General features: G+C 37.4%; 1 protein-coding gene across 1 annotated transcript in view; it reads right to left on the bottom strand.

Annotated features, from left to right (window-relative positions):
• The window catches only part of LOC139145100 (uncharacterized), a 31,494-nt gene extending 12,292 nt beyond the window's left edge, over positions 1 to 19,202 (bottom strand). Inside the window, exons 1-21 of the mRNA XM_070716050.1 lie at positions 19,083 to 19,202; positions 18,452 to 18,549; positions 17,545 to 17,676; positions 16,932 to 17,048; positions 16,224 to 16,469; positions 14,731 to 14,872; positions 10,809 to 11,001; positions 10,381 to 10,558; positions 8,908 to 9,104; positions 8,117 to 8,377; positions 7,079 to 7,287; positions 5,449 to 5,569; positions 3,809 to 3,997; positions 3,093 to 3,299; positions 2,687 to 2,961; positions 2,383 to 2,527; positions 1,945 to 2,163; positions 1,155 to 1,326; positions 776 to 1,059; positions 433 to 633; positions 119 to 257 (exon numbers count right to left, since the gene is read on the bottom strand). Of these exons, the coding sequence (XP_070572151.1) occupies positions 119 to 257; positions 433 to 633; positions 776 to 1,059; positions 1,155 to 1,326; positions 1,945 to 2,163; positions 2,383 to 2,527; positions 2,687 to 2,961; positions 3,093 to 3,299; positions 3,809 to 3,997; positions 5,449 to 5,569; positions 7,079 to 7,287; positions 8,117 to 8,377; positions 8,908 to 9,104; positions 10,381 to 10,558; positions 10,809 to 11,001; positions 14,731 to 14,872; positions 16,224 to 16,469; positions 16,932 to 17,048; positions 17,545 to 17,676; positions 18,452 to 18,503 (3,679 nt within the window). The 5' untranslated portion in view covers positions 18,504 to 18,549; positions 19,083 to 19,202. The remainder of the gene's footprint in view (positions 1 to 118; positions 258 to 432; positions 634 to 775; positions 1,060 to 1,154; positions 1,327 to 1,944; positions 2,164 to 2,382; positions 2,528 to 2,686; positions 2,962 to 3,092; positions 3,300 to 3,808; positions 3,998 to 5,448; positions 5,570 to 7,078; positions 7,288 to 8,116; positions 8,378 to 8,907; positions 9,105 to 10,380; positions 10,559 to 10,808; positions 11,002 to 14,730; positions 14,873 to 16,223; positions 16,470 to 16,931; positions 17,049 to 17,544; positions 17,677 to 18,451; positions 18,550 to 19,082) is intronic.
• Between the last annotated feature and the right edge of the window lie 2,539 nt (positions 19,203 to 21,741).

Raw genomic sequence — 21,741 nt, 5'->3', positions numbered from 1 at the left:
TTAAAAAGTTTAACTTTAAAAACGAGTCCAGATCATTTGAAGGTGACGCGGAAACGCCTTACTTTGCGTGTGTTAACTTCAAGAGACAGGCATAGAGTATCCTACAAAGAATACTTACCATCCGTCGCTTCACATGCTGTCCCGTCATATACGTCCACATCTGTTAATATTGAATCTTCCTTAACAACGACAATGCCGTCAGAACTAACAGTCAAATTTCCAACTTCTGTTGAAGCTCTCAGAGACACATAATACTTCTATAATGATAATAGTAGCTAAATGTTTATACGCTTCACTCTTTAAAAGGATATCTGATTCCGGAGAGTTAATATCTTCGGCGGAATTAAACATTTTATTCCGGCTAATTGTTCTTGAATGAGCCGTCTATTTGAGAAGAACAAATGATACAACAAATTAAAATTTCCTTCATACCTGATAGTTTTCGAGTGCAAGGCTACTGAAGAGATGTGCTGATAGCGATGACCCGATCACTTGAAATTGGACAGTGTCATCTAGTCCAGGTGATGTACCAAGTGCAACACTACAGGTTACATCTTGGTACGGGTGTGAGAAACCAAACCATTGACAAAAAAGCTCAGTTGAGCTTGTTTGAAAATCGATATCTTCTGGTATCTAAAATGACAAAAGACCTTTGATGTTCTATTGTGGATATAACAAAATAATGTTATGTGGAATACTAAATGAATAATGCATTTACAATATTATTATGAAAAATTACATAAAATAATGGTATTGAAGCAAAATGTACGCATACCCCAAGTAGCATATTCTCAGCTTGGTTTGATATTTCATAAACGACACCAGCTGCAGGCGGAAGGACAACATGTCTGTAGGCAAGCGATGTCCCAATGACGCTTAAACCAGCTACGTTCTCCACTTTAACAGACACGTAGTACACATTTTGATCGTGAAGGTGCCAATTAAGTAAAGATGTTGCTATCTCAGCACAAGATGGCGGCATTGTTTCCCGACACAGATCAGAGCTTAAACTGTCAATCGGTGCAAATGACATAACAGAAGATCCTTCCTCTGTATCACCTGAAAACAGATATTAACGTTTAAATTTCTGTTATTGTTCTTAATCAAGCGTTCACATATGCTAACACGTACACAGCCAGGCATTGACTACTCACCGACGGCAATGGCGTAGTTGGTGAGCGGTTCCGAGTCATCGTTGTCGAAGAATGCATCCTGGTTCCAGCGTGCCACGAGAAATTCCTCTCCTTCGTTAACTCTTTCAATCGAAACCACAATATCACCATTGAACACAGGAGGAGTGACATCAACGAGCAGTGGTCCGATAAACTAAAGGTAAACAATAAACTATAATTAATCCCCCCGGTCAGCATAGGCCCACTTTACTCACAGGGATACGGTCATTTGCGATCGATCTTAAAACCAGAATGAGCAACGAGTTAACAGTTCTAAATTAATCTTAAATGATTACAAGGTTATGTAAAATGAAATTAAGTTCTGGACTGTTAGGTCAGGATTTTACACATACTTCGAATAAATGACATGTGTTTAAACTAATAATAGCCGACACGTGGATGTCATTCACTGCAAGGAAGCACCATATATTACAATGTGCATCTTATCATACTCCTTATCCCTTAGTACTACGAAAAGTGGTTCAAGCGCATTTATCATTTGACAATGAGCACAATTCTCTTTTGCTATGCACAAAAGTACATGAAACAATTCATTTATTACAATTTCCTTACCGCGACAAACTCCACAGGCTGTAGAGTTCATGAAGCACTCTCATATACATACTGGCTATCATACAGCGCACACAAACTTTATCAATTTAAAGCAATGTTTACATTGCTGAATTGGGCAATGTTTTTGAATTGTCGATAGGCATACATTTTCAGGCATACATACATAGCATACATTCATACACTTTAAGACTAATTATACCTTCGTTGTTTCAAAGCGCGCCCGGTTCGTTGCCTTGATGATGACATAAAATTCATCTCCTTCACCGAGGTTTGGGTGGTAATTTAAATAATCTGCGTGAGCGTTAGTTGAAGTAAAGGGAAGTATATCAGGGTCAAGACCAGATGACGCGCTACTCAACCCAACTTCGTAATCGAAGATGCCGCTCTCCGCGTCTTCTCCGATCCAGCGTAGTGATAACTGTTATTGAAAACAGGCAAAACTGTATATTACATACCACAATCCAACTTATGAGTAAATGCCAAGGGTATCTTGATTTGTATCAGGACTTCATGTATGCTCTATCATATCATTTGTAGTTTTGTCCAGCAGCAGTAATAGATCCTCTTTCAAACTGATGTAGCGACAACACGAATTTTCTACTGGCCGTAGTTTTGTTGACTAACACTAAATACTTACATGATTTTCTTTCCTGATAAAACCGCCTCTCGGAGCGTTACTCAGTGAAATGCACTCCTCATCTGTCACAGCCAGACTAGTGTCATTGACATCGAGAACCAAGATAGGATACAGATCGATATCCATTTCCGTAGAAACAGCATCTCTAAATAAATAAGAAAATGATGAGAGCATAACTAACAATTTTAAATTCTCTCTAACCCGTCTGATTGTAGGGTTGTCTAAACACTCCTATTAAGTTTCTCTGCCATTTTCTGACATGAAGTCTTTAAGAAATTATAAGCACTCAACTGCAAGTACTTACCTACACATTCGCGAGATATTTTCAATGCGTTGCCGCTTTCTTTTCTTATCGACATACCAGATGGTCGAGTTTGAGTCTTCGATCAGTCTAGGTCTGACGTACACATCATCTATGTGAACTTCACGTATGACTGGTTCAGTTGTGTCGATTACCACGCCGTCTGAGCATACTGGCTTGGACGGTGACATGGCTTTGTTGTAGGTGATTACAGTGCAGTAGTATTTACCTGATGAAGGCGCCACCCACTGAGCATGCGTTGACGTTGTGTTCCGTAGCTTTGAGGAAAGCATTTACATGTTATTACAAAACCACCTGAATGTGTCATGTTATTTAAAAAAATGGTGAGCTAAACTTGCTATGAATATAGTAAGTATAAGCAGAGTTGTGAGTAAATATTGAGACTTACCGGAGATATGAGAGGAAACGTTACATTTCCGTCTTCAAGACATGTTTCCCCAAAATAGTAAATGTACATCAATATACCACTTTCCCTATCAAAGAAACCATCCCACGACGCAAAAATCACGAAATCTTGCTGAAAATCGACGTCCGGGTCGCCCGGTCTACTGTCGTGAACATGGCCCTCATGCGGCGGACTTGTATCGACTGTAACCTAGAATGACACAATGGTATATTAATAGATATAGTCTACTCTATTTGACTTATATCAGTATAGGACCAGGCTCTCTTTTGCATTGACTGTTCCGCGTATTACACTTTTCTAATTTGGTTAAAGCGTGTTTTGCCTTTCATTCACAGAAAAGCTAAACAAAGCAAATGCTAGTGGAAAAATTTTGATCGTGTTACAACTTTGAAAACCTTCCACTGCATGAAAACCCGATAATTCAGATAAATTCACATTAATGAGTTGCCTGTATTATAGTATAATACACGTGAATTCACATGAATCTACATGAATATAGGCTTGCTGAATACAAAAATGGATTCTTGACTGTATTCATCCGTATATGCACTCTTCAGCTAAAATACAGGCAATAATCCATGTTAATACAGTAAGTATTATAGGGTTTTTATGAAGTGTTTAATGTCTATTTTCTATTTCCATGGCAAAATAGATGCCATATTTTTACAAGTTTTGCTTTTGACACCTATAAATTGTACCTGGAATTCACTCGTTGTTTGTAACATGGCGTTGTTGGTAGCTGTGATTGTGAACAGGTAATCGTAATCATGTCTTCCCTCAGGTATGTTCATTTTACTGTAGTCGAGCAAAATTTCATAGGTTCTGAAGTAACAATCTCCCTTTGGTATGCAGGTACAAAATGGTGGATCACATTCCGGGTGTTTTGCCTGCAAAAAGGAAGAGTGGTAAGGAAACTGGGTTGGCCTACCCGCTTAATCAAACACTTGCTTTTTGAGTTGAATGCTAATTACGAAAACTATTGCATGTAGTGATTACTGTTTCACTTTAATCATGTTGAAAATGTGGTTATATTCATTTTAAGATAGCAATGATACATTAACACTTTACTGTGATTGTTCTCAAGAGCTTATGTTTTGGTGAGAGATAAGGAAAACGTCATACGTTCAAATGAAGCAAAAAGTGCCGTAGATATAAAATGTAGACGTAAAGATTGTCATTTTTTGGGATATGGCAAATACTGACATTAAATCTAACTGAATGATATTACTACACCATTGTCAGTTTGATATTTTCAAGGAAATTAGAATCACCTCAATTTGTTCTCTGAAGTGACTAAATTTTTTCACAGTTCATTGATAATGTAGGCTCACAGTCCGCACGTGTTTTGAATCAACCCAGCATAGGTGCAAATGACAAGGTCCGTTTATTGTTATCGTTTGATCCACTGCCAGGTGTCGCATGCGTTCATATTCTTTTAACGTTTTATAGCTCAACGAAACTTTTATTCGTTCTTGGACACTAATAAGAATATCATTCTCTCGACATTTATATTGATCAAGACCAAGCAAATCAATCCAACGGAAAAGACATGGCGGTATATTTTCCGGAAGACGTAATGCCTGTGTTTGGAATAGTGCAGTGGAAATAATATGTCTACAGTGTATTTGCCAACTCTTCTACAGTAACAATCGGACGATGGACACAACGATACTTTTTTCAGGTCACTCGGAAGTTATTCTCATGGAATACCGTCACGCTTACTACTGTTGACAGCGCATAAGTACTTCCTCAGTATATTATGAAATGTAAATATCATTGATGATTGGATTACAAATGAGGTTGCTTGCCTTAGCATCCACGTCGTCATTCAAACACCCCGCCCCGATTCCGGGGTTATTACATCCTAAACCCCTTCAAGGTAGTATGCGCCTCGACAGTGTAATACTTAAACTTTTGCTCACACTTTCCTCAAGAAAACCATTCTCTTTAAACATCAATAATAAATATAGGGGTCATCGTGCACGTTTGGCACTCTAGAAACAAAGTGCCCGAGATCTACCGATATTTAAAATTCAAAATAGCCTCCCTCCCTGTGTTAACTCTTTGGAGACAAATAAGATATTTGAAATATAAGACGGTGAAAATTTTCTTTCTCCAAGGGCTTAAAAATAAGCTTCCACAAGTAGTAGATCAGAAAATAGTTGGAAAAGTTTGAGAGTATAAACACAAGTCTCCGGGGCGCATTCTACCTTGATGTTTCACTCATACGGGGGCAGAAAAGGGTATAGGATCCACAGTTTGAGGTAGAATCTAAAGTACTCTATGGTTGCATATAAAATAAAAGCATTTAATTTATCAAGACTTGCGGAACACACACCGAAGGTTTTCCGACAGCTACTGTTCCATTTCCATGAACTTGGTTACTGTCTGCCATATCATGCAGGGTCCAGTGTATGGTATGCAGACCACTGTGATCATCATAGGCCTCAAACATCGCTCTACATGACAGAGGGATATCATATTTAAGAAACAACATGCCAAACTTTGTCCGTTAGAAAAAAATGAATTGTATCACTGATATTGTATATTTTGAAACATACACTAAAAACAGCATAGAGTAACTCGAGTATGTTAAGGCACTGCTCCCTCAAGGGCGCCCTCTATCGACGATTGCGTTTCGGTTTTACTGGCTAAATCGGCACATCCTTCCGTATTAGTCAAACTTTGTATATGTATTTTATAAAAAAACGACTCCGCAAAATAGTATTATGTTGATAAAATCCCAGAAATAATAATTTAATTCACTAAATGACGGTATTTTTGGTTCGAAAATGGTATTGTCTGTTCGAGCACAGAATCCAGCCGGTAGACTCCCCCATATCCTGTAAATAACCACACTGTCCGCGTTGACCCCACTTTCCATCACTAGTGCGACCTATACTGTAAGAAATTTTGCCCCCGTATTAATGACTCGCCACAAAATATCAGCTGACCCTTGACGGACGACCTCCAGTACGAGCGTAATTGGGGTCAAACTGTGCCTGCACTTGCTTTCTGGGATAAAGAATTGCCAGCATGATATTGACAAACATGTCAATATAATATTCAAATCAGCGATTTAAAAAAAATAACAAGTTTAGCGGCTGGATTTTGGCAATTTTCTTGTCGTAATTTGGGACTCTAGCCGGCCCGGGGAATCCCTATGCAGGCCCCTGGGGAAGCCCATCCAGGGACCACATACAATGCTTTATGGGTAGAGACAGCTGACTGTATCCTAGTAACGAGGCGGTCGCGTCCATTTCAGCACGCATTCAGCGATCGCGTCTGTGCGAGAGCAGTTCTGGCGATCGATAAAATACTCAACTTCGCTTTTGTTTCTGACGTTTTTTTTGGTACATGTTGTGAGTAGTGACAACCAGTTGTTGCAAAACACCCTGTCTGTCCTTGATGAATGATGGTGAAAACAAGTGGTGGGCCACATCAGGGATCGACATGTGCTGATGGCGGCAATCCCGGGCGGCAACCATGATGGCGTAGCTACAATATCCTTCGTCAAACTGCGTTCATTTCGATATGCTTTTGATATGCTAAAGACCGAAACATTGAAGTTGGCTGACATAAATAGCCGTTCCAAATCTCCCGTTTGGGTCTTTTGCCCACATGAGCTGAAGCCTCGAAGGCTACACTCGCGAGTACTTGCACACCATACAAGTCCGCGACCCGGTTGAATCAAGCTGAGCGCGCGCGCTCAGGGAAACATGAATATTTATTAGTGCAAATTTTGCATATTCATAAGAAATTTCTCGAGCCTCGCCTTAACGTACTCGAGAATGTCAATTATATCCAAAATCAAAATATACCAAATACAAATACGCTTTGATACCTATTCTCATTTTGTATGCATTTTTATAAGATATCAAAAACTATCTTCTAATTCTCTGATAATTAATTATACTTGATGCACTTATTACTCATCTCATTCTATTTGAGTGAGAAACGCTTGCTACCTCATTTCAAACAAGTCCGCAGAATGGTGAACTGCTAAGTAAGATACTCCATTCTTTGTGAGGTGTATATCTTCAATAATAGGGGGAGACGAGTCGACATGAAAGGTGACGTTGTCGTTTGCTTCGTTACCCATGACGTCTAACGCTCTCACCCATACTGTAACGGTATCGCCGTCGGTCATAGGTATATCCAACTCGCTTTCTTGCGTCTATACAGAAGAAAAGCATTTGAAACTTGGAACTTTCACATCGGGTGTGATTGACACAAGATTTGTTTTCGGAAAATACGCGAGAGTTTACCCTCTGCTGAATCAAGATGTGAATAGGATGCCTTTTAAATATGTATCTATGCTGAATAATATAGTTATTTTTCCATATTATAATTGGTTGTTATGACGGAATATTCCGAAGGACGAATGATTCGTAAAAAGTACGATATCGATGTGTAAATGTAGTGATAAAACTATCATTAAAGGAGCACTGTTCATATGTAGTCCATGCTTAATGCATGTTTACGATACGACAGAATAAACCACAATTTCACTTATGGCATAAAAGGGACAAAATGGGAAAACGTCACCATTCTTCTCAACGAAAAAAAGATAAACATCACATGAACTCCAGCAGAAGGTAAATGGTATGAATCCATTTTTCTTTGTGTATATTAGGTTAACTTAAAGAATCCTGGGGGTTTTGGATCAACCGCAACGTCAGTGAAATTGCAATCAGCAATTGCTCAAGCAACTTACTCCAACTGTTTCCATGTGCTAATGCAAACGCCTATACAAAGTTAATTTTTACCGAATACAGGTATTGTTAATTCATAGAGCTATTTAAATGTTTGATAACTCGAAAAATTCTCCCGGGACAAATAGCACATACATTCAATAGATTTCATTCAATTGTGTCACAGTGTAGTGAAATGTGTTGAAATGTCATTCGACATTTATACAATATTGATACGATGTTGACACCAGAATAGTATATCAGGGATCCTAATCTGGATCGTCTGCAAATTGTGAGTTTTATGCTTCTTACCATGAAATTCTGTACATCAGACCACACCAAGGATTCGGGAGTCAATGTTCTTCCACCCTCATGGTCTACACCGAATGCGATCTTAAAACCTACGATTCCATTAATATTTGGTATACTCTCACGAGATCTAAGGAGCGGTGGCTGTCCTGTAAAGTGGTCATAGTCCTCAAAAATACCAAACTCGCTTACGTCAATACGATCTAGAAGACCATTGTGATAATGGAACTCGTTTCTGAAGTGTCCTGGCCATTTGACAAGTACCTATTAAATGAAACCCCCAAAGATTTAATGTGTAAAATGAATATGTATTTTTGATGAAACAACAAGCACAAAGGTCAAAATAGTATTAGTATTTGATGAAATGGACTTTACATCCTCTATAATTTTGTTAATGACTCAAAGACATATATTTTAAAGGTTCAATTCAATCTTCCAATACTATGGTCTAATCCATAAAAAATTGTTACATCTTATAATCATGCGTGATGAAGAAGATACATTGTCGTGCTATGTAGTCATTGTTATCAATTTTGAAATATCCTTTAGAAATATCCTTTAGAAAACAGCTTTAAGACTGTCGATGAATAGAGCTACAGTGGTCCTATGAAGGCCATAAAAGGCAGTCATTTACAGACCTTCTTATGAGCACTAAAGTTGGTCAAATGATTCGGGAAAAAGACGTGCAAATTGGTTATTTAACAATATTTTATGCCGATTATACAGTAATGGAAAAGGTGTAAATTTGGTGTTTCATAAGTGAATTACCTATAACCATGTTCATTAAAACGTACCCTTTGATGATTGTACGCATCTCCTATATTTGTTAGCCACTCGAAACCAGTGTTCGACTCCGCCGAATCTATCCACAGAGGGTTATGTCCTGTATGATCAACGTCGACGAAACTGGAGTTGTCAAACAAGACATACCGCATGGAACTGTTGTGGTTTGTTGTTACATCGTACACAACAAGCTGTACACAATAGTTTCCTGTTGAAAGGACCATAGCGTGGATGGTTTAAAATCAACGTGCAGTTCGTACCTCGTTAATTGAATGTCGCCATTTTGATAGAGTTAAATCCTGATGATGAGCTGTCTGATATATGTATCTCGCGTTCAAGAGGTTAAGAAAAGGCCAAAACATGCTAAACACACGGCCCTCTGCGTAGTATCGATCATTGAAAGGGGAGGAGATGAAACATTAGCTGTGCAAATTGTAACCTTATTGTACGTTTAGTATTCCAAGTATCCACTGAGGTGTACTTATCGAAACATTGGTAACACACATTTTTCTTCTTTGTCAGTCCTTAGTTTTTAATTAAAGAGTCACTAAAAATACGTATTTCTTGTTTTGACCCTTATCAACATGAATAATATTAAGATGTTCCGATGACACACGTAATAAGATATATGTCATGTTAAGATGACACCATCCCAACAGAGTAACTACTATATGCAGTTTTGTTTACATCTCACACATTAGCCAGTATAGCCAGCAGTGCCTCAAACCTTTAAATAGTCACAGCGTCGGTATGAAGAGTAGACTGTCTCTTTACTTATTTGGTACAAAAGTAACTTCATAGTAATGAGCAAGGTAGGAAATAGACATTTTGTATTTGGCATAGAAAAGATATTTACCTAATAGATTTTCTATCTCATTAATTTCAAACGTTGTCTGTTGTTGGTGATAGTTTATGAAGAAATATTTTGGCAGGATGCTTTGTGCTGCGGTCAGCGTTTGATTAATGTAATTGTTTTCGTAATCTACAAATGGTCGACTTTGCTCAATGTTATTTGCGAGTAACGACAATCCCTCGTTTTCCCTATAATTAGTTGGAGACTATAGTTTTCTAAATGCTTTACCAAAGTGTCTCCACTGTCTACATGTACGTCACAATGTTTGTTGTTTTCATCATATGATTTAGTTCTGGCAATCATGGTACGTGCTAACCTCTCAGTTCTGAATCTGTTTCGATGATTATACTAGTTGCGCAGGAAAAGATATGTGGCAAACAGTTTACTATTTAAAGTGTCGATTCTTTGGTCTTTCTCTTTGATTCCTCAAGGACGGCTGTACTATAAAATAATACATCTTTATACACGTAGGCCGCTTCCAAGTACTAGATTGGAATGCTACCTAACCTCGCACTTTGTGGTAGCCGGTCGTTTGTGGGGAGTTGAGTTATAAGTTACTAGAAAAGCAAGAACGAGTTGTAATTATACCACATTTTACATGTACATTTTATCACATTGGATCACTACTTACCGGAATCTGAGACGATAACGGAACAACCTGATGGTCCACTACACTTCTTGGTAACATCGTCACCTTGCACGCATCTGATGACACCACCTTCAGACTTGGAAGGCATCACTAATACCTCATATCTCTGAACCCCAGAATCATCATCCAACCATCCAGACCACATAAACTGAAGTCTGGGCTGCATTAAAGTGGAATAAATTTCACTCGTCACAACTGACAGTTTTGTGTATCCTCATTGTTGCCTGATGGAATTCGAGATATGTTTCCAGAGAATAATACTAAACTTTATCAACTATTTTACAACATAGAGTGTATCTTATATCAGATATCTTCTTTACCCTCAAAATACAGCCAAGGTAGTTCATGTGCTATCAGGTTGATTTTAACTTGCACTTGGCTAGGTGATGTTATTATAAATGCAATTTTACCTCCTTTGTAAACGATGGTACCATTAGCATATTACTCCTTGGACAAAACGTTGTCGTAGAACAGTGATAGGGATCTAAAAGATCGACTTGGAAAGTTGCAGATACTGAGGCAGTATTACCACTGTAGTATTCCTTTCTTGGACCCATCATACTAATGAAACCACCATTCTTTCCCTCGGCAGTGACAGTAATCCTATGAAAGAAGGGTGATAAAAACAAAAATTATATTCAATGCTCATCAATTATTTCGTTTACAAGTTTGTTTGAGAAACATGAACTGCTCTGAAAATCATTAATATTGAGACATTATATGAGAAATCAAAATATTTGTTCACTTTTATTTTCCAATTATTGTTTTTCAAAATATTCATAAATGCAAACTGTACTAGTGGTCAATGTTTGATTTAAAAAAAACGATAACGAGACTCTGGGGTTCTAAATGAAAATATTTACGATGTGTATTTCTGTTATACATGCATTCTATTAAATTGAGAACGATAAATTATAACTGCTTAACTTATAATGAGTAAATTTGAAATTCGAATTTAAAGAACCTGTACTTATGCACGCTATCTTTACCCGCTACCTTATATATCGGGATAGAAAGTTGAAAGTTTGATATGATTGTTTAACTTCATAAAAGTCACCTGTTTCTATCCGGCACGTTATTGTAATTGGTCATTTGTTGGGACTTGAACATATGTCACTAGAAAAACTGGAACGTGGTGTAATGACACCATATTTTAGGAATTGTAAAACATGTCAATTATAATAACTGACACTATAATACAGAGCAACTTATCTAAAAAGACATACCACACTAAGGCTTTTGAAGACCTTTCTTGCCAAACCAAAAATGTCATTTATGGCATTGACTGTACTTTGTGTGGGTTGATATATGTCGGAGAGACTGGAGAAAAACTATCTAAGAGAATGTGTGGCCATAGGTCAGGTATAAATAATAACTTGCCGACATGCCTATACACTCATTTTAACGGTCCTCGACATTCCATACTGAACATGAAAGTCCGAATATTGGAAAAAATCTATCATCCTTCCAATAGTTCTAAACTAAGCAGGAGCTACCGCAAGCAACGTGAACACTATTGGATCACTGAACTTGGTACAGCTATGCCCTATGGATGTAACGATAACATTCTAGGGATGGGTAATTTATCCAGCCCTAGGGGGAGTCGTGTAAATGTGATGGGTTTATTTAACTCTCACACTAGAAGACGACGTAGCCATTGTAATACCAGCAGTCCCCCCAAGTTCAGTGAACTATTGTCTATTCTTAATCAGCCGTTAGGAGTTCACAAAATAAGAACTGCTTTGTTTGCTTGCTCCTTGCAGAAATTGAGATTGCTACTGTCAAGAGTTCAAACGATGAATATCAACCAAAACAGCCCTGATTATCGTTTAGTCCAAATTATTATCGATATCAGCAATTACCGGCTGTTTAAGCCAGTAAGGACAGAACTCTTGAACAGTAACAAGCGTTTATTTTTCATGTACCATTTGCAAACAAGGGGATTGACCAAATAAACATCAGCAATATTTTGCATGATAAGAAAGTTGTGGAAAAAATACCTCCATATTTTAAATTTCAAGAACCACCTATAGTTTCCTACTCATACACAAAAACCATTGGTAGGAAACTTTTTAACTATAACAAGATCTTGAAAATTTCAACTTTCCATTAAACAACTGCAGAACTTGCAATTGCTTGTCATCCCCCCTTTTGCTATAAACCACTTAGTCACATAATAACTGGTGACCTGACCATTACCAACAGTAATCTTCGGCAACTCTTTCGATATGGCCCAAAATATCGAGAGCCACAAAATATTAATTGGAAATTTAATTTCAGAATTATCATGGATGCCGCCGAAAAATATGCAAGACAGTGGGCTGCAGTTGAGGAAGTTGATGTGGAATGCCTCTCTGACTGGCTGAGCAAAGTCAGAGATAAATTAAAATCACGTATTTCACATTTCCGTTCTCACAGTAAAGATGTAAATACTTCCTCAGTATTAGATGACCCATCGGTCAAAGCATGCCTCGATGCTTTACACAACGAATATGTTGCAGTTCCTGCAGACAAAGCTTCAAACAACATTATCTTTGTCTGTAGGAATTATTATATCCAGTGTATAATAGATGAATTAAACCTTCATTCAGATAAGAGTAATACAACCTACACTCTTTCCTCCCTCACTGATGAAGACATTTTTTCAAACCATTCATCTGTGCTCAATGAATTTGGCATTCCTTTGAAAGAGAAGGACAAAAAACTGCCTATGTTGTATTGGATACCTAAACTGCACAAGAACCCTTACAAACAACGTTTTATTGCAGGATCAAGCAATTGCACTACCAAACATCTGTCACAATTATTAACTATAATTTTAACAACCATCAAAAATGGTCTTTTTCGATATTGTGACAAAGTGTATGAAACAAGTGGGTTGAATCAAATGTGGATACTAAAAAATTCAAAGGAATTGTTGCTTGATTTAAAAGTCAAGAAAAACAAGTTCAGCTCAATCCGAACATTTGACTTTTCCACATTATACACCACAATTCCCCACGATAAACTTAAAACAAGGCTGTCATCTCTTGTTAAACAAGCTTTCCTGCATAAAAATGGCAGTAGAAGGTACCAATACATTATCATCAAACATAGGACAGGTTATTTCAGTAACAACATGGATGCCCAGCACAAATACACAGATGAAGAAATTATTGAAATGCTTAATTTCTTAATCGACAACATATTTGTTAAGTTTGGCGGTATGACATTTCAACAATCTATCGGCATACCAATGGGTACAAATTGTGCACCCCTTCTTGCAGACTTATTTCTGTATTCATATGAAGCAGAGTTCCTACAGTCTCTCTACAAAGCAGGATCTAAAAAACTTGCAAGGCGTTTTAACAACACGCACAGATATATCGATGATCTGATTAGTCTAGACAATCCAGACATATCAAAGTACTTACATCATATTTACCCTGATGAGTTGGATATCAAAGAAACAACAGAGGGTAGGAACTCTGCTTAATATCTTGATCTGTTCTACAAGTGGGTACTAATGGGCTACACACTAAGCTGTATGACAAAAGGGATGATTTCGATTTTGAAATCATAAATTATCCTCACTTGTCAAGTAATATTCCATCTGCACCTGCTTATGGTGTGTACGTGTCTCAACTTCTCAGGTATTGTAGGGCTTGTGATTCCTACACTGATTTTCAACTGAGACACAGCTCATTGGCATCAAAATTACTGAGACAAGGATACACAACAAAAAGACTCGTTAGGACTTTCAAAAAGTTCTACGGTCGATATGACGACATTGTGGCCAAATATGACACCTCGGTCACTCAAATGATTAACGACAGTATTCCCGGCTTTGACTTATTACAGTGATTCATATCCTGTATCTTTTCATACAATATTTAAACAATTTTGGGACCAATCCTGACGGGTGTAGCATGCTAGCAGGGTACGCTTACCCATTCCGGACACCTGGTACCACCACTAATTATCAGTGGTTCAGGATGGTCCTACTTAAATTTGTAAATCACAATTGTCCCATGGACCTGGTAATATATTACCTTGAATGGAAATGATTATTGGACCAGTTTAATGTCATATTACATGTAAATTTTATTACCTAGGACTTGAATCTTACAATGAACCCTAAAACGTGACTTAACGAGAACTAGAATAAAGGGTTGATAAACAAAAACCGAGGGAAACGGTTTTGATAATCAAAAACACCACGACGACAGCCCTCCATTCGGCAAGAAGCAATGTTTCTACCACTTTATAATATGACATTGTTTATTCAGGGTTCCTTTTGTTCTTACATGTTACTTGGAGTACACTTGATAGTTTTGTAATGTGTTTACATACCTGTCCCCATGTATGCGATTGTTGCCAATGTCAATATACATTGTCACAACAAATGTTTCCTGTTCCGAGGGATTGTCTTCACTCAATGGCGGGTAACGTGTCAATGTTGGACTCTCTATGTTTCTATTTTCAACTATAGAACCTGCATTATGTATAATTTGAAAAAGGTACAGATTTAAGCACCTGAAAAACCTTTGCATTCACTTCAATCGAAGAACTGTTTTTAGTTAAATATTCACTTGCATAGAAGTTCAAACGGGGAAGCTATTGCGCGGAAAGAGAAAGTTATGACGTCCTTCAATGCCAATTTACTATTGGTTTGGTGAACCACAGACGAATTCTTCGTCAAATGTATACTTTAAGGTAGCGGTAAAGGCTAGAGCGTCAGTTATAAACTTCAATAAAACTATTAAAACATAAAAGTAGTCAACATTCTCTGTGGAATAAAAAAAACTACACATTTGGGCACAAAGGCATTGCAGAGTTATAGCCCGTTGAAACTTCTGAAAAACTGACCAAATAAGAGGAAGTTGGGGAGTACTTAGTGTATTAACTATGGTAGAGGTCCCCTAGCTTTTAAAAAATGTTTGAAAAGGGAAAGTCATTTTTTACTGTTTTTAGGAAAGTTTGACAAGGCAGTGATTGCATTCAGAATGCGTGACTGCTATTATAGAAGCATTTTTTGATTCTTTGAGTGTCAAAGAGGTGTCAAAACTGAGATTAACCAAAAAGACTGCTCTGTGACTTCAAAAGAGGGGTGCAAATATGGCTTGTTTTCAACATTTTTGAGAGAATAACAGTTTTCCTACATAATTTTATACCAATTTAATCCAACCTTTGAAATGAGATATGGACATGGAATTTTTACAGCCTATTAACAAGGTTACAGATAAGATTTGTACGGCACATTTTTCCTGTATTTGAAGTACTTTTTGAAAAATCACATTTTGATAGTTGAAAGAATTTTTAATAATTTTTTGATATGTAAACCCATGTAAAATCATAAAAACAAATTTTATTTACAAATCCTGCCGTACAAATCTTACAATTAATAGTGTCAACATATTTATAACTAATTTGGTAATATTAATTTATTATTAAATTCAAAGATGTAAAAAAATATGAAAAATTAAATTTTAATATTGATTGGTGTCATATTTCAAAATCATGGCTACAAATATACAATTATTATATTCTTTGGAGAAAGTATTAACTAAGGGAGTTATCCTGAAAATTTGAACTAAATATCTTGATTCTAACACTTGAAACTTGACATTAACTCTGAGAAAAGAATTGGTGCAAAAATAGCCTTTACTGCTACCTTAATGCCTTAAATATTTGTGACAGAGCGCCGTCGACAAAAAAGTGTCCAGAAAATGCTGAAGGGTATAGTACTCTCCTTTTCTTACCCTGCAGAACCAATTGTGAAAATTTGAAAAAATGTAGGCATGAAGTAGGTTTCTAGGAAATATAAAGAAACCATGCTAACTTACGGCCAGAGTTGATCGTATATTTAGCAACAGACTCGATAACGCCTACTACAAATTGATTGACATATGAAGGTGCTTGTGGCAAACTAGACGATGCTTTGAATGCCGCTGTCCACGTCATGTTGAGAAAGACATTTCCCTCTTCTTTGATGTAAGCCTTGCTGGTCACTGGGGTCAACGAGGCAGTAGCGTCACGATCACGACTCAATGTCACCGTTCCACTTAATGCCACCGTATTATATGTATCGACTGCATAAATACGAACAAGGCAAAGGTTCGCATGACAATCAAAATATACTATTGTACAATCATTCATTCATTTCCTTTCAGCACAAAAGTGCAATCTAGGGATTATACCGTCATATATATATATATTTGGATATTCTTAACACTATTAAGGAAAACTTGTAATTTGAAAATTTGAAAATTAGTTAGAACTATGATAGCTTTAACTGAATATACCCCATCAATTCTGATTATAAATGAACAGTAAACCATGGTCTCACTATGAAACATAATTTTATATCCAAATTATTAATGAACACGTGGTGTTGAACTGTCTGAATATTTGTGCAGTACCTAACAGCAGCCTAACAGAGTAACGGGGATATTTTAAAATTAAAAAACGCTATCAAGATACTTTTTTCAGATGTAGTGCAAATAAAATGAAAGCCTGAGAAAGCTTAGGGACTGAAAACAATAGCTACTTACTCGTAAGGCAGTTAGGACCAGAATAGCCGCTGGTGCAGGAACATGAGCTTGGTGGTCCATTTGGGGAACAGCTTCCAGGATAGCAGAATTTACTGTCATATTGCCAGGAACATTGTTCTGTAATGGAAGGACGAGATAAGAAGGGTTTTAAAATAATAATGTCCTGAACATTTTCCAACTCACATTCTTGTAAAGCTTTGACCAAGAGCCTTCAATTACATAAGATAGGATATAGATCCACTTTCTTCATGTCGGTATAATGTTGACTACGTTTAATGTACTGGAATAATTTGGCGAGGCTTTGGCAGTTCCGGTTAGACTCGGATATGTATAATCATAAGAGCGCTGAAAGGATAACGTTGAAGTAATTTCTCAAATTAATGTTCTCTGTGTTGCAATTACTTAGCTGATCATGACAGAGAGCCAACTATAACGAAAATAAAAGTTTCGTTACCGTGAACCTTCGGCTTTATTTTGCATTTTGAAATATTGAGCACACACGGTTAATCAACAATGACAAAACATTTGGACTGTGCTAGTTCCATAAAAATCTGATGACTAGTATGTGGTCTTCAATTAGTAATGATATTACAACGTTTCTTTTGGTACTTACGCTGACATTTCCCATTTGCGATGCTGCCTCGAAACACAGGTGCGTATCCTGTTTGACATTCGTCGCAATACTGATTTGACGATGTGGTACAACGAACTCTGCCGGATTTGCAGTTGGCAATTGTATTGCATGCTGTGGAGGATATGTTATACAACTAGGTAGGAAGTCAAAATGTGCATGTAATAAAGGTCCTGTGTCTGCAATTACGATAGAACAGAAAGCTGGCTATTCCCTTGTACTTTTTATGATTTCTTCACAGAAACTGTTATAGCAAAGGGTAATAATCCAAAATAGCCTTACATGATATGTGTAGCTTTCTTATTATTCTATTTATAGATTTGTTGGTGACTGTCAAAAACATGAAAATGTCCAGTCTCTACTTGATGTTTCATGAATATCAGTAGCGTGTACCGTAATGGTTTGCAGGTAAATTTAACAAAGCCCATGCTTAAGTATTTAAGAATAAATTACTTGGGGTCTCAAGATGCTTTAAGGGACTTAAAAAGAAAGTGAGGTTGAGATGTACGATAAAAAGCCTATGAAAACAAAGTCTTCTGACCGTAGTTTCTTCGGTGGTACGTCAAGTTGTAAGAGAAATGTACTTAGGTAAATCAAGTCTAAGTTGGTATGAGAGCTCTACCACAGTCTTTTCTGCAATGATGATGGTCAAGAAACAGAGACTTGTACGAATAGTGTTCTTGTTTAAAGCGTTTAGGTAAAATTAGCACATCCCTTTCTTTTGATTAGTTCACAAACGTCATGTACTTGTGAACCCTAGTAGCTGCTTCATGTGCGTGAAAAGTGAGAAAATGTGTACACACTTATAGCTTGATATGGATCACGTTGGAATGGATAATTTTATTACTTTGTGCATTTCTTCTGTTTCCCTTTTATGTCTTTTTATTACCTTGACATTGGTAACTCTGACAGTATCCCTCGCATGATATGCTAGAATACATGTAATAATATGTCGGTTGGTATTGTGTTGAGTAGACTGTTACTCTCCTGCAGAAGGATGAAAAAAAAGATCAGTCTTAACATTTTTTCGAAGCATTTAACGTTTTCACGAAATTTTATAAGGTAAGGTTGAACTTGTGTATTATCCTGGTAGAACATTTTGACATTAATTACACAGATATAGTCTTGCAGAGTGACATTTAAACCCTGTAAACTAGCTTTGAAATACTTTTAATACTAGCTAGAAATACTAAATAAGTTGACGAATGTTGATTGCTTTTTTGCCAATCCAATGCAATAGAACAAAACTTTAGCTAAAACAAAATTTCGGCTGATATATTGATTTCTTTGTCATAATTATTTGATGACATAATACAAAAGGTTGAATTGATATAGCAGTAAAACTGAAACTAATCGGAAATTCTCTGTCTGCCTGTTTCATTACGTCCACCTGTTTTTTTAACGATTTCAGTTTCATAGATTCCATATGAATGGGCCTTCCGATCGTATGGTTTATCAATGTGGAAGAATTCAAGATTTTTCTTAATCACTATAAATGAATGCCCTTTTCAAATTCTTACCTGTATTCCGAGCATTGAAATGCGATAAAGCAGGATTTCAAATATCTGGTCGTTGATCTGCGTGAAACGGAATAAGTTGTCGCCCTTGTTTTTACTTCACGATACGGACAGGTGTTTGGCCTTGAAATAAATAAAACGTCGTGATACATATTTCATCGTATCCAAGATATCGCTGGTGAGGCTTCAATATTCAAAATAACGCAAAAACAATAATTCGCAGAATGATTCAACACTAACCAAAAGTTTAAACTAGGAATTTGCAGTACGTGTTTATTAACATGAAATAGCTAATGTACATTTCAAAGATGCTGGCAACTTCCTTTTTACATGACACTTAAGCAGCGTGTTTGAAAGAAAGAGAAAACGTCTAGATTATCTATACGTTATGCGTTATCAAATGTCGCTTGCCGTTCGATAGGGCTGGTCATTGACGTATCATATGGTCCATTATTGCTAGAGCATCGAGTTACTCTAGCACAAGCAATGTAAATATTGTCTTACATTGTCTCTAAGCAACACATTATCAATACTGCAAATCTACACTGTCAAACAAACGCTCTGACTTTGTTTCAACGTGTAGCCACAAAACAAATATTATTTGTCGAATTTCAACAACAATTTTGTAAGATCACCACTGAAGGCGCCCGAGCTCAAGATTTTCGAGGACTTGCCACCATGCAACACCAAATTTTGATTGTGCACAAGCTAGCCCTGTAGACCAGGCAATGGGATTTGGGTCGATGAATGTTCTTGAGTAGGAAAGTTTGCCAAATGCTACCAGTGTTGCGTATAAAAAATGAATTAGTGATCTTGTGCTGATTGTGTCGAGTATTGCCAGTATTGTCAGTATTGCAAAGTAAGAGCTCCTCCCATGGTCATGCATACAAGTGGTAAGGAGACAGAAGAAGGCATGACATGAAAAGTCGATTAAAAGAACAAAACTAAAAGAATACTACGTATCCTCAAACAAATTACATCAATCGGTCGGAAATCCCTTCAAAATGTCAATCCGTTACTCTGATCTCTGCAATAAATTACCTACTGCCGTATTTCGGCAATAATCGATGCCCAGTATTCCTCCGTACCTCCCATAGCCACTAAACCACCACAGCCCTGATAAGGTCCATAGACATTATATGTAAGTTCATGCGAGATATGGCCGGCTATTGAGCCCTTGACCGTGCATCGCCTCCAAACTTATGGTTTGGGACGTCACGAGAGCAATTTTTGGCAGTCTGTGAGCGATTGAGTGATTCGGGTAGGCATAGGTCGGAATCGAGTTGATTTCGGCCAAAGTATGCAGAAAAGTATTTTTCGTGTGCGGTCCAATTTTGAACCGCATGTCGCCGGTTTTGGCTATTGCTCTGATGGCTATAGTGTGCCGATGGGCTGACTGAAGGGTGCGGGTTAAGATGTTTCGGTATTGGCGTTGATCAAATTCGAAGTAGATCTGCGGATCATTCTCGCCTTCCTCGTCCTTCACTTTGTCTTAGCCATGCGTGAATTTTGTGAACTGACCATCAGTGTGGCAATTGAGGGCTGGAATGGCTGAGATATGGCTTATATTTTACTTGAAGAATATGTGATAGTGTAATAGGAAGTTACGTAACAGTGTTATTAAATTTGTGTCATGCCTCGCAGGCGTGGCACGTGTTCTTGATGCATATGGGACAAAGAGTAAGAGGGTGGTGTGACCATGATTGACATCATGTTCCGCAACCATGTGATAGACAGGGTGATGATATGACTGTACAGTGAAATGGTGTGCTCGAACTATTCGACTTGGCCTGAATCTCCATGCCTTTTCCTGCGTTAACCATTATACAGCAGAGCTATAATCATGTATTATATACATACATACATACATACATACATACATACATACATACATACATACATACATACACACATACATACACACATACATACATACATACATACATACATACATACATACATTATATACATACATACATACATACATACATACATACATACATACATACATACATACATGTGTACGTACATACATGTTATGACTGTACACACACACATACACACACGCACACAGGAGCTACACTGCATCTATATTTTATATTTTCCTGTTATTATAAATATCGGTTTCAGAAATAGCGACAAGCAGAATAAATTTTACTGTGAAAGTGGTATTTCACCTGTACATCGTGATTTTTCCGTCCTTTCATGAGTATATTTGGCGGTCAATTATGGTGATGCTAAAATTGTGTACTTCTTAGCAAAAACGTAGGTATCAGTCAATACATTGTTGTGCACGACTCCCAACGGTATCTGCGTTGGTAGCGGAAACAAGCAAGAATTTTGTAAAATGTTCCATCGCCCTCACACGATAAGACCTGTAAAATAGTTTTTATGTTTGAAGCTGCAGTACTCAATGCCAATCAGAAAGAGTGGACACTTCAATCGATTGATAAAGTATGATCTAGAGAGGCCGCGCCGATATTGGTAACTCAGAGTACAGGTGACTTCACTGTCACCAGCAGACATGCTTTTGGTGCTGAGGAAATGGTCAGATGTCCGTAGTAGGCCTAATGGCACGAAGAGTGTGCTGAAAACGAGGCAAAAGTTTGGTGCGTGTGACTTTTACTCGATAAGCCACTTTGTTGCTATTCTGCTGACGATG

This window comes from Ptychodera flava, chromosome 12 (genome assembly GCF_041260155.1).
Source record: "Ptychodera flava strain L36383 chromosome 12, AS_Pfla_20210202, whole genome shotgun sequence".
Classification (NCBI taxonomy): Eukaryota; Metazoa; Hemichordata; class Enteropneusta; family Ptychoderidae; genus Ptychodera; species Ptychodera flava.
This window is presented reverse-complemented; position numbering and strand designations above follow the sequence as displayed.